The sequence below is a fragment of the Kogia breviceps genome, chromosome 2, assembly GCF_026419965.1.
Source record: "Kogia breviceps isolate mKogBre1 chromosome 2, mKogBre1 haplotype 1, whole genome shotgun sequence".
In the NCBI taxonomy this organism is placed as follows: Eukaryota; Metazoa; Chordata; class Mammalia; order Artiodactyla; family Physeteridae; genus Kogia; species Kogia breviceps.
In genome coordinates, this window is record NC_081311.1 from 172,788,528 (window position 1) to 172,806,856 (window position 18,329).

The following is an 18,329-nucleotide window of genomic DNA, read 5'->3' on the forward strand; positions in this document are numbered from 1 at the left end:
ATACCTTTCTCTGAGTCATATTCTAAAAGTTCTACTGAATATTCTTCCCTCATGCCTTTATCATGACAGTTTTAGTAATATGGAGAAATTATTTTTTAATAATCTCACATTAAAGTTACTCCTAATGGGAAGACCAGACTTGAGATTTCCCAAGTTGGGTCATTACAAATAATAAGCTACTGTGAGAGCTAGTGCATCAGCTGAAAAATGAACAAACAAAAACAAAATAGTAATTCTCTGAAAGGTATTATTTTTGAAATGGCACCCTCATTATTTTTAAACAAATAGCAAGCATGTATAATTCCATATCTTGTATTAATTTTGGACAAATGTATGGTAGTAGGTATAGTGGTTAAAATCACTTTGTTCTCTTCTCCTCTGGGAGTCTATACTGGACCATCCTGGTCATCCCATAGTGGTTCAAACAAGCCATTGTTCAGATTCATACTGGGAAGTACAGCCTGCTGGGGATGGGGCTGAATATTTCCTACAGTGTCCCTAGAGAGGGGAAACTCTGCCCATGTCTCTCTCTAACCCCTTCCTAGATGTCCAGCTATTGGAGAAGCAGCGATTATCTGATTGGTCAGGGCTTGACACCCACTGGGAAGAGTCTCACTAAAGGGCAGGGCTACTGGATTGAAAGGTGATTGTGTTCATGGTTGTATTCTCTGTTCTGACTTTTCCTCTTGGTTCTGGCTAATAACTGATGAGCATAGCTGACTCCAGGGGAATGGAACAGGAAGCTTTGCTCGAGTTTCTCCGTCTGAGTCACATGTTCCAATCGAGTTCAATTTTACCGTGAAGAAGCCCTGTGAGCTGAGGGGAAACTGCCACATGCCCCACTGTGTGTTGTAGAGCACCAGGGGATTTCCCCTCCAGTTACTGTTCTTTGTGGTCTCACCCCTTTGGTTGAGAACCCCACAAGAAGGGGCAGACGAAGTGGTAGGATTAGGGCACAAAACCTCACCTGAAGTCCTGAAGTCCTTAGGTTTTCTTCATAATAAATGAGGTGCCGACTTCAGAAATAAGCCAATGTTAGTCATGGTTTTAAAATCATCCATTTTATTATGATGGTATAGAAGCAATGCAGAAACATCTGAAAGCTCCCTGAATTTTCAGAAAGTAACTTGTACCTGAAACACCATTTAAAACTACAGAGAGGGCCTCCCCTGCTGGCGTGGTGGTTGAGCATCCGCCTGCCGATGCAGGGGACACGGGTTTGAGCCCTGGTCCGGGAAGACCCCACATGCCGCGGAGCAACTAGGCTCGTGAGCCGCAACTACTGAGCCTGCGCGGCTGGAGCCTGTGCTCCGCAACAAGAGAGGCCGTGATAGTGAGAGGCCCGTGCACCGCGATGAAGAGTGGCCCCCACTGGAGAAAGCCCTCGCACAGAAACGAAGACCCAACACAGTAAAAATAAATAAATAAAATAAAGAATTATTTAAAAAAACAAAAACAAAAACTACAGAGAAAGCACAGGTATCAGCAATTTTTAACATCACTCCTGGTCTTTCAAAAGTTCCTAAATGGCCTTTGTAAACAGTCTTATTAGTTTGAAATATATGAGCGGATGGGTATGACTCCTACTACTTTAATAAAATACTGTAATTTCCTTCTTAAACCATGCAATTGTAAGGGAAAGTATTACACTTTTCTTTTAAAATTCCATTTACTCAGGCTACATATGGTGTCAAGAAACAGAAATCTATTCAATATAGACTAAAATAAAAGCAAATCCAAGGAAAAACAATACACAGCCGGTTCCTATGAAGGCAGTAAACCTGACGGGCTCTGAAGACCTCACAGGCAGAACTTGGTGGCCTTCTCTTGTTCGCTACCATTACCATCACTCAGACACCAACTTACTCATTTTTTCTCAGTTCAAATTTTTTGAGAGAGCAAGAGAAAACTCTGATTGGTTCTCCTTGAGTCAGGTATATCCATTCTGGCCCAATCAGCTGAGGCCAATGTGGTAAGGACATCTGAGCAAACATGGCCACCTAGGCCCATGTCTTAGGTATGGCCTGCAGGAGAAACAGGTTCTCTCAGAAGGATGTGTGGGCAAGGATGCAATGACTGACAATTCTATTTTAGTGTAGTTTAAAAAACAGCCGTTGACACCAAATTATTTAGAGAAAGTGCAGTAATAAGCAAACGTATAAATGAATACAAGTAACAGAAAATGATTGAACTCTGACTTTTTATGTGTGTGCTGTCACTGTTATTTAATTGTCTCACATAATATTATCCAAGACTGAAGTAAATCTTTCAAATTATTCTTCTCTAAATACAGACATTCATGGGTCTTTCCATATTTATTACACTATCAAATAATTCTATAGTTGATCTAATTTGATCTGCTACTGTTCCATAGTTTTGCCTTCAGAATCTGTAAAAGGAAGGAAATGAAACAATGTAACTATTTAAAAAATATGTTAGTAACATGTTTTTATTAATTTTTCTTTGGCTACCCTTTTCCTTCTGTTTACTGAATTCCTGTATTCAATCTGATTCAATAGCTGAAGGAGTGCATGTTTGAGAAGGATCCTATGAGGGGAATCAAACATGATCATCATTAGACAGTTTCATAACGAAACTAAATTCTGGCCACTTTCCTGACCTTAATCTATTTCTATGTGCCATCTCTCTTGGCTCCTTTGCTTCTCATTTTGAATTTTTTTTAGCAGCTATACTGTCAGTTCCGTTTCCTCTTTTGGCCCTGCTTTTCCTCTATGCACCAATTCAAATTCCCCGTAGCTAGCCCCACGCCAAAGCCCATCACACCGCACATTTTCAGATTGCAAGGTGCAATGGATCTATTAATCTTATTGGATATTTAAATGAAAGTGTGGAGCCATGGGTGAATATCCTGACTGGTCAACCACAAAGAATCCTACATCTGCCTTGTTTGCGTAAAATATCATGACAACTCAGTTACAATCTTTGAAAATCTGGACCTGCAGATACATTTGTGTCGATTTCCTCACCTACTCATTCTGAGGGAAGGATTCAGTTGTCACTGTCATAGTGCTGGTTATAAAAGTAGGAAGCTAGGCTCTAGAGAATCAGCAAACATGGCTGAATTTCTGGGGATGTGGGAACGCGGAGGGTTTGAGAAGAACCATATCACAGGGACACTTGGCCTCTTCTACCCAGTTCCATTTATAAAAGGAAAGACCACCTTTTAACATTCATGTTTGTCTACCACCTACCATGTGTGTGTTCTTGACTGTGTGGATTTTCAGAGCTGGTTTGAGGAATCAGATCTAAAAAGTCTACTGCAGTACACAGAGAATTAAAAGAACGGAGTTTTTTAGTATTTAAAGACATTGAGTTTTGCAGTTATTCTCATTTTCTCCTTTTTCCTTCTACTCCAAGTTTCTCTGAATGCCTTGTCCTCTTTGAAAGTTGCAAGATGCCAGATCACTTCTATATGGCATCATGGCTAAGCCACTGTCAGGGGCAAATGGGTGTCTAGCCAAACAGCTCAGTGTAGCATCTTTCTACCAACTTCCCTGTGAAAACTTGGTCCCCACAAAGTAAATCACTGGTGATGTTTCAGTGTTTGCCAGCTCCCTCCTGTACACAGAGTTTTAAGTAAAGAAGCAGTAAAGATGGAAACAGACTAGATTATTATTATCTTCTGGATATACAAGTCATATAGGTAGATTTAGAAAATATATAAGCCTCTATACAAATATATACAAGATACATATATGTATGCATGTATAAAAATTCCCAGGTTTTCCCTGTTAAAGAGAAGTCTAACTTGGACTTGTCAGGGTCTTCCTTTCACCCACATTCTGAGGAGGATCTTGACTTGCCATGTCAGCTATTTTGAGCTTTGTAATGAAGAATTGAGAAGAAAAGGTGAGAAGGATGAGACGTAGAGGCTGGAGCTGAAGTTAGAGTATTTGGGGAGAGTTTGAGGTGAGTATGACATGGAAGCAATTTCAGCATTAAAAAAAATTTGCTTCTATCTTTTATCCCACCTTCAAAGTGTTTATGAATAAAAGAAACAGTTATTTCAAAATTACTTCGGTTGCTGGACTGTGTTCTCTGACCATTAGCACCACACAGATTGCTTATCACTTGACAGACTTACCACCTGACAAAATTAGATCTTTTTCATCATCTGGCATTAGATCAGAAAACAAATCTTTATATTCTGAAACCAACATTAGATAAAACCTGGTGGTTTAGAATATAACTAACAGCCCATGAGGTGTTCTTTGTGAATACTTTTCAAACGTTGTTGATCAAAACCCAGTGTAAAAAAGAAAATACATTTTACATTCCAGTCCAGTACCTTCACTTGTGTGCCTATAATGAAACAAAAAGTTAAATGAAAAAAATACTCACCCTTTTCTAATCTATTCTCATCCTTCTCTTATCTTTTCTAATACTTATCTTTTTCTTTCTATCCTATTCTAATTCATTGGAAGAAAATTCTGCTCTCCTTACTTACCCATTTAGCATCAATTTTATTCTAGTTCAAGGAAAAACGCCAGCTATTAAATCCATTTCATGACCCACTGAAGTTTTTTCACAACTCACCTAACCCACACTATGGAAAGCACTGGATCTCGTTATAGTTGATTCCAATGCTCATTGAATAAACAGCCCTCACAACAACCTGAAATCAACCCCATTTTCTTCACTTAATTACCACTAACGTTAAGGTTATGAATTAGTTCAGCCTAAGAGCCTTAAGATTTGAATGACCAACTTAAATCGTTCTGCTGCAAAGACTTGAGAATACATACTCGACAATTTGGCTTTTCTTCCTCCATCCTGGGAAGCACCGGTCATCCCCTTCATGAGAGGCCGCATAGCTTTTTCTCAGTTCTCTCACGGGGGCCACAGTGCCCTCCCTCCTTTCCATGAGGGTTGCTTATCACCAGCTGGGCCGACTAGAATCACGGTGCTGCCACCCAGGCACCCAGATACACTGTCTGACTGGGCCTCTTGAAGATATGTATTCTGGCTGGAACTGAATTCGCCACGCTCCTTTGGATAGTGATTTGGGCTGCTTGAGTATCTTCCAGAGGGTCAGTGATGAAGCTAGATTAGTTCTCTAAGCATGCCCCCATCGATTTCATGTTTTGTCCAGCCACCAGCTATGTTGCTGAGCCCTCCAGCAACTATTCAGCCAAACAACAGATGGCGTCTCCCTACCTTTTCCAGCTTTCTTCATCCTTTTTGGATCCCCTACTCTGGCCCAGCTGCCCTACTTATCATCTCCTGAATATAATTTGAGGCTGCCTCCGGTTCACACTTCTGGCCATGCCTCGATCCCCTGAAATGCCTGCTTTGCCCCGGTTTTTCCTTCTGGTGGGACACCCTTCACAACCTCTTCCCTACCTGGCCCTCTACTTGCACACCTCCTCTTCACCAAATTACACGAGTAATTCCTACTCCTCCTAGCCTCAGCTTCCATTTCATCTCTTCCCAAAAGCCTTTCTTGACACTCTCTATGTCAGGAGACCCCCTATGTGGTCCCACTATACCCTCTATCATAACACTTAGCTCTCCGTAAGGTAGTTTTCGCTTTGCTTTGCAGTCACCCACGCTAGATGGTGAGCACTTTGAGGGCAAGGACAACGTTCAATGTATGTTTATGTCCCTAGCACCTCTCACAGTTTCTTCTTTCAATGGTGGTAAAAACATATAACATGAAATCTACCTTCTTCACAAAATTTTACATTTACAGTACAGAACTGTTAACCATACGCACATCATTGTACAGCAGATCTCTAGAATTTTTTCATCTTGTGTGACTGAACCAGCACAGCTTCTGAATAAATAAATATATGCTATTGGATTATTTTTAGCCATCTTAAGTCTCAACTAGATTTCAAGATATTATTAAATGTTTCCCTTCATACATTACAAGGATCTTTTCTTTCCTTGTGAGTTTCTAGATTATATCCTTTCTTTCCTTGTGTACTACCTTGCCCTGTTTCATCAAGCTTTTTAACTCATTGTGTATCTTCGCATTTACTTTCTCATATTCTCATGGCTCCTTTCCCCCAGATGTGATTGTGTGGCCACAACTTCCTTACTGTGGGCCCCGGTGTCTCTCACAGTGACCAGCATCTAGAAGGTGCTCAGTGAATGTCTGGTCCCTTCCTTCAAAGATTTCAATAGATTTTTAACAATGATTTTTCTTTTTTGAGTATAGGATGAAGGTGATGAAAGACAACTCTCATTTTTTATGGCTAATAAATGATCAGACTCCTTTCTTTGAAATTTAGTGTTAAGCCTTGGATAAAAAGGGTACTATTTTTGTTCAAGTGATATACCTACCATCTGAGACTTTCCAATGTTCCTGGTTGTCATCTGTGGTGGGTAAGGTGGTCTTTTCATCTCCTTTGGTTAAGTCGGTTTCTAAAAGTCAGGAAATTAGGTATTAAATTAATTGAAAAGATTAAACAAACCTCATACATGAATCATCTCATTGATATACTAATAAGCAGAGATCTCCAAACTCTACAAAGTTCTGATTATTTTCAATGCTCTGAGCTTGGAATCTCTGGAACAGTGTTTTGGGCGAGGTCCAATGGTGAGTTAAGATCAATGAATGAATATATATATATATATATATATATATATATATATATATATATGCCTTGACTTTTGTTAATAAAAACACAGCATAAAATCAGGTCATTTTCTTTCACAAAACCATCTACAGTGCAAGCGTTATGGGAAATTTAGGACTACCTACCAGTCAATGGAGTCAAATTTAGAGTGACTGCCTTATAGCTCATTATCGTAAGAGGAATTTGCAACTCTAGTCCGCTAGGCAGGAGGAGAGGGCCTTAAATTCTGAGAATAAAAGAGTTCGAGGTAAAACTAACTGGTCATTGGACTTCTGTGCCCACCCGCTCCACCTCCATGCTGCCTTGGGGCTTTGTCTGGCTTGGCCCACTCCTGGTGGCTTGACCACCAGCCACAACCTGCTTTCAATTCCCAAACCCCACGCTCTGCCCAGAACCTCTTTTCCTCGTGGTCTCTCTGCCCTTCCTCCCACTTCTGGTACTGTGACCTCACTAACGCCTCTTGGGTCTGACCAAGGACAGTCCTCTGTCCCCTGCCAGCTTCTTTTTAGTTGATCCATTCTGAGAGGCAGCAACTGCTTTAATTGGTTGTAATCTGCGCCATACTGATTGTTAAATATTTTCAATATCACCCCTGCCTGGAGCTTTTAAATTTTATTTCCATTTATTACGTCCTTCTTTGTCCAATGGAGACCCCTGTAGTCCATCACTTCATCGGCTTTCTTGCAATTGTCCTCATCTTCACTGCCTCACCTGCTTCCTTCCCAAATGCTAAGTAAAGTAACAAAACTGTACTCATTTTCCATTCCCATATTCAAAGCCAATGAGCAAATCACCCGAGCACTCATTTAGGGCACCAGTAAAACAAGGACACAAAAAAATATGAGAAAAATTAAAACTTTGGGAAAATAACTTGATATTCCAAATGAAGTCGTCATGAAAATACTCAGAATTTTGTTGGAATACTGTACAGTGTTAGTTTTATTCTAATTGCATTTATTCTAATTGCAGGGGTGGCAGTACTCTCTAATATTTCAGGGCTTACTACAAATCATACATCTAGGTTTCCTCTCCTGCATCCAGGCAGCCGAGCACCTTTGCAGGGAATCATGCAACTGTACATTGGAGTTACTACAAATTTCATGGTCTCTAAATTCCACTGAGCCCTCAGCTCCGAAAAAAAAAAAAATCTGGCTTTTTCCATTGTTCTTCTTTCCTTTCCTCTTAACAAATTATATCAAATCTTCACCTCTTCCCTTATAACCCTAGCCCTTCCCCTAGTTTTTAATCTTTGGGACCTGGCCTTGCTACCTATTTTGTTCTGAATCTCCCCATCCTACATAATTCCCTGCATACCATCCATCACCTCTTCCCTTCTCTTAGGTCTCAGCAGCAGAGATGCTTCCTGTGTGAAGCTGACCCTGTGCTCTGAAGCTGGTTTTCTATTGGTGTCTTGATGATCTTTCTCCTCCCACCACTCCATCTTCACCCTCTCACTCTCCAATGGTAGTTAAACCCATCCATCCAGATATCTATCTCTCCACTTATTTATATTTTTGAATGTGTCAAACATGCACCTGGAACGAAATTCAAAAGCCACGAGAGACAATGCAGTGAAGAAGTCTTCCCTCCCCAGCCACTCAGGCCCTTCCGCACAGGATCACCATGGTTATCAGCTTCTTCTAAAAAACTACCACCTAGCTGCTGATGACTCCGTAGCCTCATCTCCAGCCCAAATCTCTCTGTTGGCTTCCAGAACTATGTGTCCCTCACCCGCTGGACATAAATTCCTCTTGGAAATTGGCTCCTTCTATATTCCTTACCTTACCCACAGCTTCCCAAGCATTTTCATGACTTAGCACACACAGCAAATGCCAAGGACAATAGAGGGAACCAGCCTGGGGACTCCAGCTGCCCCATACTCAGTCTGTGGAGGTAAGGGGACCATTAGCTCCACACCCCCAACCCATTTGTGGCTGATGGTTTGGGAACTGCTGTCTTAGGGAATGACACCACCATATGTCTAGATGCCAAAAACATTGGGACGTTCTTGACCCTCCGGAGCTCTCTCTTAGCCTCTATCTCAGATTGGTCAAGTCCTGTCAACTTTATATCTTCAAATCTAGCCCCTTCTCTACATCTTCCTGGCCACTTCTTGGTTAGGGCCCTCATCATTTCTCTACCTGCAAAAAGATTGGTCTTACTACTTTTGGTCTCTCCCACCCAATTCATTCTTCTCATTAAGAACGGAATGATCATTTCAGAATTTGAACTTGCTCCTGTCCCTCCCCTGCCTAAAATCCTTCACTGGTTTTAAAAAGATAAGTAACCTCTCCACCTCCTGACATTTCTCACTTCAAATTTTATTTTCCAGATAAAATGAATTGGCGGTTCACAGCAAGTTCTGCTTTATGTTTTTACCTTTCTACACCTTGTTGCTCCCTCTGAATGAACCAACCCTCCCATTTATCCCCACCTTAGCTAATGCCTTCTTTCCTCTCTTGACTTGGTTTAGATGTCACCTCCTTCAGAAAACCCTTCTATTGCGTGAAAATCCTGATGGGGGCCCTTCCCACTGTTCTCAGCACCCAGCATGTTCCGCAGGCCCGCAGCACTAAGCACCCCAGCTCCACAGGGAGCTGGGGTCCTGCCCTCCCACTCTGGTCTCACTTCTGCTTTCCTCATTCCACAAAATTGCTCTAATCAAAGTCACAAATGACCTCTGTGTCCTACATCCATTGGGTACTTTTCAGGCCTCTTTTTATTTGACCCCCTCGCCGCATCTGACAGTGTAGACCAGCCCTCATTCCTGAAACACTCTCCGCCTTTAGGTCTTCCATGGTGTCAGATTTCAGGGGCTGTCCTGACTGACCACCCCTTTTTCACAGTCCTCTGTCAGCTGTTCCTGTTCTACTTAACCATTAAAGGCTAAGTTCCTCCAGGCACCCCCACTCTCTCCAATCTCCATCATGCTCATGGCCTCATTCCTATTTATAGGCAACAACCCCCAATTTGATAACTGCAGTCCAGATCTTGCTGAGCTCCAGAAAGTATGCAGTTCTCTATGTAATGTATCCACGTGAGATATCCCGTAGGTATTTCAGAATCAAAATGTAAGAAACTAAACTCATCCTTCCTCTACTCTGGCACTGCACCCGTCCTCTGCCACCCAACAGACACACACATAGGCAAACACACACACTCTCTTTCTCTCTCTCTCTCTCTCTCTTTCTCAGATAATTTCCTCTACCATTTTTTCCCATATTGGTAAACCCACCCCATTGCTCAAGCAAACGAAGTCTGAGTCCTCTGACATTCCCCAGAGCCAGTCCGTCATCAAGTCTTTGATAATTCCACCTCTTAAATATCTCTCAAAATTCTACAGCCTCCAGCCTCAGCTGTAATCACCGCTTCCTTGTGTCACTCTGCTACCCTCCTGATACTGGTCTCCCTGCAAACAGTCTAGCCTTGTTACAATTTATTTTCCAAACTAATCACAACCCGATTGGGTCATTCTCCATCCAGAAGCCTCTGCAACTCTCATCTACCCTTCATGTCTCTCTCAGCTTCATCTCGTTAGGCTTTGGCCACACAAACTATTTTTGGTGGTTTTTCAAACAAGGTGACATGATTTCCTGCCTCAAGGTCTTTGCTCACATCCCCAGGTATAAGCTCTCATAGCACAGCACCCTGTACTTCTCATGCCTAAGATTCACCACAGCTGCAGACATTTGTGTAAATTACGATCCCCTGATGGACTGTAGGTTTCAAAAGGCAAGAACAGGTCTATCTTCTCCACCCCCATATTTCTAGCTCTTAGCACTGGCTTACAGTTGACAGTCCATAAACACTGGTACATGGAAGGTATGTTGGGCTCTCAAAAGGCACTTGAGTGTCTTTCTGTAAGTGAATTACTTTATTTATGTTTGTATTTTCCTATTTCAGATGAGATTTTCTTTGAGGCGAAAGAAAGAAAGATGAGGCCACTTCCTTGTAAGTTTACAACTAGAGAAAATACCAATAGGAAAAATAAGCGTATTGAAATTTATTTTTTTTAAGTTACCTAAAAGTAACTGTAGTGTTGTGGGTTGTATTGTGTCCCCAAAAAGATATGCTGAAGTCCTGCTCCCTGGTACCAGTAAATGTGACCTTACTTGAAATCAGTTTCAGCAGATATAATCAAGTGAGGATGGGGTCAGACTGGATTAAGGTGGGCCCCCAATGCAATTACTGGTGTTCTTATAAAGAGAGAGAGATTTGGCGACATAGACACACACAGAGGGAAGACAGACTTGGGAAGACCGGGGTTGAGACTGGAATGAAGTGGCTACAGGCCAAGAATGCCAATCACTGCACCAGAAGCTAGAAGAGGCACGGAAGGGACTCTTCCCTAGAGCCTTCAGAGGGAGCATGGCCTTGCTGACACATTGATCTAGGTCTTCTGGTCTCCAGGACTGTGAGACAATACATTTCTGTTGTTTTAAGCCACCCACTTTGCGGTAATTTGTTATGGCAGCCCTAGGAAACTAATACATATGGTATACATGAACTTTATAAGGCAATAGTGTCTTTAAGATGTGATTCCTTTAGCATTCTTTTAAGAAACTTTATTTCAAAGGACACACTAAACCTGGTAGTTTATTTTGTCAATAATTTACCTTAAAAGTGATGAAGTATGAATTATACTTATTTATATTAAATAGTGATTCCGTTTTGACATATATTTTAATACTCTTTTAATAGCAGCCCAGTAAAACATCATATCTAAAAGATTACCTGATTGATATGGCTGAAAATTTATCAACTCTCCAAGTGCAACAAGTTTTTCCTGTGGAAATATTTTGTAATCAGAGAATTAAATGACCACAATTACTAACAATCATTCCTTAATAGAAAAACACTTTGATTCTTGATGTTTAAGTAACCAACAACTGTTTTTAACATACTAGAAATTACATAACCAAATGAGTAGTGTTCTTCTGCTGATTTCTTCAAACCTTTATTGCCTCCTTATTGTTCTTAGGAATAAGATGCAAATCAAACCCACAGAAAACCAGTGTATGCCTTGATCTAGGGGAATCGGTTTCAGGCTATTATTATTATTATTATTATTATTATTTTTAACATCTTTATTGGAGTATAATTGCTTTACAATGGTGTGTTAGTTTCTGCTTTACAACAAAGTGAATCAGTTATACATATACATATGTTCCCATATCTCTTCCCTCTTGCGTCACCCTCCCTCCCACCGTCCCTATCCCACCCCTCTAGGTGGTCACAAAGCACCGAGCTGATCTCCCTGTGCTGTGCGGCTGCTTCCCACTAGCTATCTATTTTACATTGGGTAGTGTATATATGTCCATGCCACTCTCTCACTTCGTCACAGCTTACCCACACCCACCCCCCACACCCCATATCCTCAAGGCCATGCTCTAGTAGGGCTGTATTTTATTCCCGTCCTACCCCTAGGCTCTTCATGACTTTTTTTTTTTTTTTCTTAGATTCCATATATATGTGTTAGCATACGGTATTTGTTTTTTGAAGTCAGTTCCCTTGGAGCTATTCTGACATTACCTGAATTAGATCACTTGTCATTCTGGTCATTATTTGTTCACTTATTTCAATATCTTCGAGATCTGTAAGAACCACCCAAGTTCCATTCTCAAATTTTACAGGCATAGAGAAGACAATCCCTTCAGGAATACCAAACTGGCCTGCAGGGAGCAAACACAAAGCAAAGCAAAACAAAAGCACTCAGATAAATAAGCCTTCCTGGCAACACTGTAGAAAAGGACAGACATAGTACATGCTTTTTAATGATAATGGTGGATCTAATGGTGGATTTAATGATAATGGAGGAATTTCTGCGAATTCCTCCCCAGGGAAGATTGAAACGATTACTGGAGAAGTATTGATTGAGCACCTCTCCAAGTTCTGACAACTTGCCCTTTTGTGTTTCTCTCAGAAGGAAGAACCATTGTTCCCTCTTTATCCCTTTTGTCCCTGCTGGGTTCGGATGCCCCGCCTCTGCCTTGGGAACTAATGCAGTCCTTCTCTTCCACCTTGTCTGGATTCCTTTCGTCTGCTTCCTCGGCTTTTCCTTGCCCCCCTAGGTAGCCCCTGAGCCCGAGCACTTGTCCCATCTTGCCTTTGCTCTTCCAGCCTACTACTGCAGTCACAGAGCCAAGGGGCAGCACTGCGAAGGGAAGGGCCGTGATCTCCTCCCAGTTCCTAGTTCCCAGTTTAAATGTGCTCCAAATAAAAGAAATTGATAATGCTTATTACTAACTGAGCAACCTTCAGATAAAATGCCTCCCGTTTTCTGTGTCTCAATCAAATAAGAAAATTATTCTTGCCATTCGAGTCATCAAAAATGTTGTCAGTATGGAGGGTCCTTAAAAAACAAAAAAATAGTTACCATATGAATCCTGCAATCCCACTCCTGGGCATATATCTGAAGAAAATTCTAATTTGAAAAGATATATGCACCCTAATATTCACTGTAGCACTATTTACAATAGCCAAGATGTGGAAGCAACCTCTAAATGTCCATTGACAGATGAACGGATAAAGAACATGTGTTACTTTTATACAATGGAATATTACTCAGCCATAAAAAAGAATGAAATAACGCCACTTGCAGCAACATGGATGGACCTAGAGATGATCATACTAAGTGAAATAAGACAAAGACAAATACCATATGATATCACTTATATGTGGAATCTGAAAACAAAAAGATACAGATGAACTTATTTATGAAACAGAAATAGATGCACAGACATAGAAAACAAACTCATGGTTACCAAAGGGAAAGGGGGGGCTAAATTAGGAGGACGGGATTAACATATATACTGTAAAATATGTAAAATAGATAACCAACAAGGACCTACTGTATAACACAGGGAACTATACTTAATATTTTGTAATAACCTATAAGGGAAAAGAATCTGAAAAAGAATATATATATATAACTGAATCACTGAACTGTACACCTGAAACTAACATGACATTGTAAATCAACTATACTTCAATTTAAAAAAAAATGTTGTCATAGGGCAAAATATTGAGGAAAGTCAAGAAACCAGGATCTAAAAGACTTTTCCGTAGAGGATGTCCCGGCCCTCTGTTCACTCTCTATTTGAGAGCCAGCCTTATGAGTGAACAACAGATGAGGGTTTACATATGTGGTACCATTTCAGGGACATAATGATCACTTGCTCTTCACCTCACTTGCCTCCAACACTGAACTGCTTATTGATGAATTCCTACAGAGACTAATTCAACTTTGTTTTGGCTGCACCGCGTGGCTTGCAGGATCTTAGTTCCCTGACCAGGAATCGAACAGTAGAAGGGGGGAATACTAACCACTGGACTGCCAGGGAATTCCCTAATTAAACTTTTACAGATAAAGATGAGGTTTTAAATGTCTATTTCACTAAAAAGGTAACACAGTGATTTGAATTCACAGGTGCGGATGTTCGTGCACCTTAACTTTAATTGAACAAGATGCACTGAGAGTCTACCCATGGAGGAGCAACAAATAGACCCAGACAAAGCCCTGCCCTCAGGGTGGGTGAACTCTAATGCAGAGGGCATATGCAACTAACCACCCCATCCATAAAGGCAGGCTGTGATGTGCTCTCTGATAGAGGAACAAATGCTATGCGAGTACAGAGGAGAGACAGAGATTAATTCTGATTTGGGGGATTTAGGGAGATTTCCGTGAGCTGCACCATAGTCACCGAAATAATGGGAAGGATCGTGGTTCCATTAATAACATAAAGGATACAAGAGGTGAATCAGACTGGGGAGGACGACAACAGGTTCGGTTTGGTGTGCGTTGGTTTGAAGTGACAGCATGACATCCAGGCAATGTTTGACAAGGTAGGGCTCAGCAGCAAGGCCCAGGCCTGGAGCTTTGGGAATGGATGGGCTTGTTCAGGGAGAATATAAAGCACAAAGGGAACACATGCTCTAGGTAGAACCTACAGTGCACAGAGAGCATCAGCCATTCTCTCTTTCTTATTTTTCAAAAAACAGTAGAAGTGCTCCGAATATGTTTTAGCAGATCAAATAGTAAGGATATAAAAATATATCCACAGTACTTGTGGATGGAGAGCAAGCTTTCCACATTCCGGCTGCTGCCTGGTACTCCGAGATCTGGGTCTTGCCGTGCCCTTTGTATCGTGTGTCTATGTCTTTGCTCCTGCAGCTCCTGTGCCCAGATGTTCTTCCCATACTTGTCTGTCAGGTAAACAACTACTCAAACGTGCAGGTGACACTTCCTGAAGTGTCACCTCCTTTATGATGCTGGTCCTGTTTCTTCCTGCTGCCTGCTGAAAATTGACCTTGCTTTCCCTTCCTCAGTAGGCATACAGTGAGCAAAACTTAACAGAATTATTTCATTTATGTGTGTGGCTCTCCTTTACTCTGCTGTGAGCTTCCTGGAAGGCAAAAGCTAGGCCTACTCCCTATGTGTGTTCCCAGTGCATGCACAGAAAATACTGTTGCACTGCTGAATGGATAACTGAAGGAGTGCATGCATGAATGAATGATTATGGAATTGTGAAAATCCAGAGAGCTTACAGAGCCTTTAAAGAGGTAGGAGCCTGTCTAGGTAAGGACACAAAAGTAGGAGCACAAGGCATACATGGAGGTTTTAAAATATCATAAGATATGGGCTTCCCTGTTGGCGCAGTGGTTGAGAGTTTGCCTGCCGATGCAGGGGACACGGGTTCGTGCCCCGGTCCGGGAAGATCCCACATGCTGAGGAGCGGCTGGGCCCGTGAGCCATGGCTGCTGAGCCTGCGCGTCCGCAATGGGAGAGGCCACAACAGTGAGAGGCCAGCGTACCGCAAAACAACAACAACAAAAAATAAGATATGAAAAACCCAGATTTACCTTCACTCAGTACCCCTAAAGACACAATCTCCCCAGGGGGTGAGCCATGGTACCAGTATTTCAACGTAGTGGCTATACTGTGTGCAGCTAAGATGCCTCCAAATCGTCTTCCTGTGGCGGTGAACTCTTTAAGACTTACCACAAATTCTCTGTTTACCCACTCACTGTAAGGAGAGAAAGAAACAATTTTACAATGGAGGAAGGAATAGGAATGAATAAGAATGTTCCCTGGGTCAATGGATCTGAGTACAAGAAATCACCTCCACAAAATAGAAATATGACTTCCTGTGCCCCTTCTTCAAGCTTCTTTAATCCCATGAAGAGTCAACTGCAAAGTAATGAAACAGAGCAGAAAGGAGTCCTGAAGTTTCAAACTAAAAACTTGATACCATAAATATGGAACACAGAAAAGTGGCCAAAGGGTGCAAGAACAATTCATTTCATCACAAAGAACTTATTCTCCATAGAGGCTATCTTGGAACCAGTGGTATCCTTCATTTTAAATAAAGTAGTATCATGAAATGTTGAATTATTCACATTGAGAACTAAGGAAATAATTAAGTTTTCTAATCTGAAGTTTAAACTCGGGGAACAGTCCAGCTAGACTAGAACAAGCATGAAACGGCTGCCCTTGCTAAGCCGGCACGATACAGCTCCAGGAGATGCTGCCCGCACCCACGCAGCAATGCAGAGGCACCTCGCTCCAAGACAATGAGCCCAGGGATTTCTAGGCGTGGGTAAAGGAAGGGAAGGGAAGAAAGGCGTGATGGAAAGGACACGTTACCACTGGGAAAGTGCTGCAAAGTTTCGAAATTTGTTCCAAAGACGTTCCTCCCCCTTCCTCCTTCCATGCCCTTTTCGTAATGGTGGTGTTGACTGTGACAGGCACAGTTTCTAAGTGCTTTGCCTGTCTTAACCCATTTCATCTTCCCAATGACCCTATAAGACCCGTACTCTGTTACCACTTCCACTTGGCAGATGGAAAAACCGAGGCACAGAGACGTTAAGTAACTTCTCTAAAGTCACACAGTTAATGAGTGGCTGAATGAGAATTCCAACCCAGGTGGCTTGGCTCCAGAGATGGTGCTCCTTACCACATCTCAATTCTGCCTTTCCTGGGACCCAACACCCAGCATGGCCTGGGCCTGCTCACCATCGTAATTCCTTGTTCTCGAAGCTTTTTCAACTAATTTCAACTTGGACAGAGGTCTTTACATTAAATAAGATTCACTTTACATATGTGTGCTTTAGTGATAACATTAATGGAATCTGTGAGCCACTTTAAGGATAATCTGAAATATAAAAATTTAAAATTCCAAAATCAAATAAATTGGGGGTGGGGACTGACTAGTTGAAATTCTGTGGAATTCTCTACATTTCTTCAATAGAAAGCATAAGTGAGGATGAGTGTGAACAAAGTTACTTCTGCACACAGATTTCTAAGACAATTTTTAAATGATTATAATAACATTACACGTTTTGTTATTCAATATTGTTAGACTACTTCACTTAAAAAGATACTGTACCTGTCAAAAATCAGGCTTAAAACAGGGCGTGAATAGTGAGGAGGTCCCCAAACAGCACTCTCATATCTATAAACCTTGGCTTTTCTCAGATCGACGTAGTTATTTCCACTAATATTACCCCAAATTATCACATCTTTGATGCCTGTGAAGAAAAGAAATTTTAAAAAATAACATAATATAAAAAATTGACTGTAGTCTACTTTCTGTTTGTGTGTTTGTTTTACGATTGGTCCTTTTGCTATAAAACAGACTTAGGTTTATGCTCCCTAAAAATGTGCAAACAATGTGGATCATCTCCTTAATCATCAGAGTCTGGCCATTCCTAATAATGCACGTGGATGGTGTGAGCATAGGACTGACTTTAGGGAACAATGAAATGCTCCCTGAAAGAAATTGCTACTGAAAATTATACCCTGGCTCTGGTCCTAACTTCACCACTCTGCTTGCCATGAAGAGGATTTTTTTATCTGCTTTGATTCTGACAGAGAGTCCCTGATTTTAGACTGGAATAAAAATTTGGGCAAGTCACTTGACTCCCTGGGTGGCTTTCGTTTCCTGCAGAATGGAGGTGCTGGAATAAGAGGACCCCAAGGAACAAAGAGATATTGAATTAGCTTGTACATGTGAGGCACTTTTAGGTGGGAGGCTCAGAAGAAAACAAATCCTTGCAATATTCTGGGGGTAGAGGGGAGTGGGTGAGAAAACAACTACTATACAACGTGATACATACTACCAAGAAAAAGAAGAGGATGGGGGTAGAGAGAAATAGGAATTGGTATTTCATAAGATTCTAATATATGAAATTCTCTCCAATAATTCTCTCTAATAATTGTGGATTTTCTGGGAATGTATCTGAAGTGAAAATAGGGGATTTTATTGATTTATTTAGAAACTTATTTGTTTAAAAACTTAATTCTCTTAAAAGGTCACACCACTTTCTATTACGGAGATTAAATTCTTTCCTGTTCTGTATGAGATAAGATTGCTGTTGGCTTCAAGTAACAGAATATCCTTCTGACTTGGATTAAATAGAAGGAGTTTACTTTTCTCAGATAACAAGTCAAGGTACGCAGTGACACTGGTACTTGTTAAGCAGCTCAAAGATGTTACTCTCTTGGCCCTCCCCTCATGGTCCTAAAATGACTGCAGCAGCTCCAAGTATCACACTCTTACCGAGTTGTGTTCAAAGGCAGGCAGGAGGGAAAAGAATTTTTCTTAAAGCTTTAAGGCCCTTTATAGCTCTAAATGCCTTAAATCAAGCTAGAGAAAATTATAGCAGACATCTGCTTTTTTTTTTTTTTGTCCTGACATCTCTTCCTACTTTTTTTTCTTTAAC

The 18,329-nt window shown here is 41.2% G+C and overlaps 1 protein-coding gene across 4 annotated transcripts in view; it reads right to left on the reverse strand.

The window, feature by feature from the left end:
- Positions 1-1,049: 1,049 nt before the first annotated feature.
- MDH1B (malate dehydrogenase 1B) overlaps positions 1,050-18,329 on the reverse strand; it is a 31,058-nt gene continuing 13,778 nt past the window's right edge. For all 4 annotated transcript variants that reach the window (XM_067026683.1, XM_067026685.1, XM_067026682.1 and 1 more), the window contains 6 exons: positions 16,994-17,135; positions 15,468-15,631; positions 12,138-12,277; positions 11,340-11,391; positions 6,310-6,390; positions 1,050-2,389 (listed from right to left, as the gene is read on the reverse strand). In XM_067026683.1, coding sequence (XP_066882784.1) covers positions 2,361-2,389; positions 6,310-6,390; positions 11,340-11,391; positions 12,138-12,277; positions 15,468-15,631; positions 16,994-17,135 — 608 coding nt within the window. In that variant the 3' untranslated portion in view covers positions 1,050-2,360. The remainder of the gene's footprint in view (positions 2,390-6,309; positions 6,391-11,339; positions 11,392-12,137; positions 12,278-15,467; positions 15,632-16,993; positions 17,136-18,329) is intronic.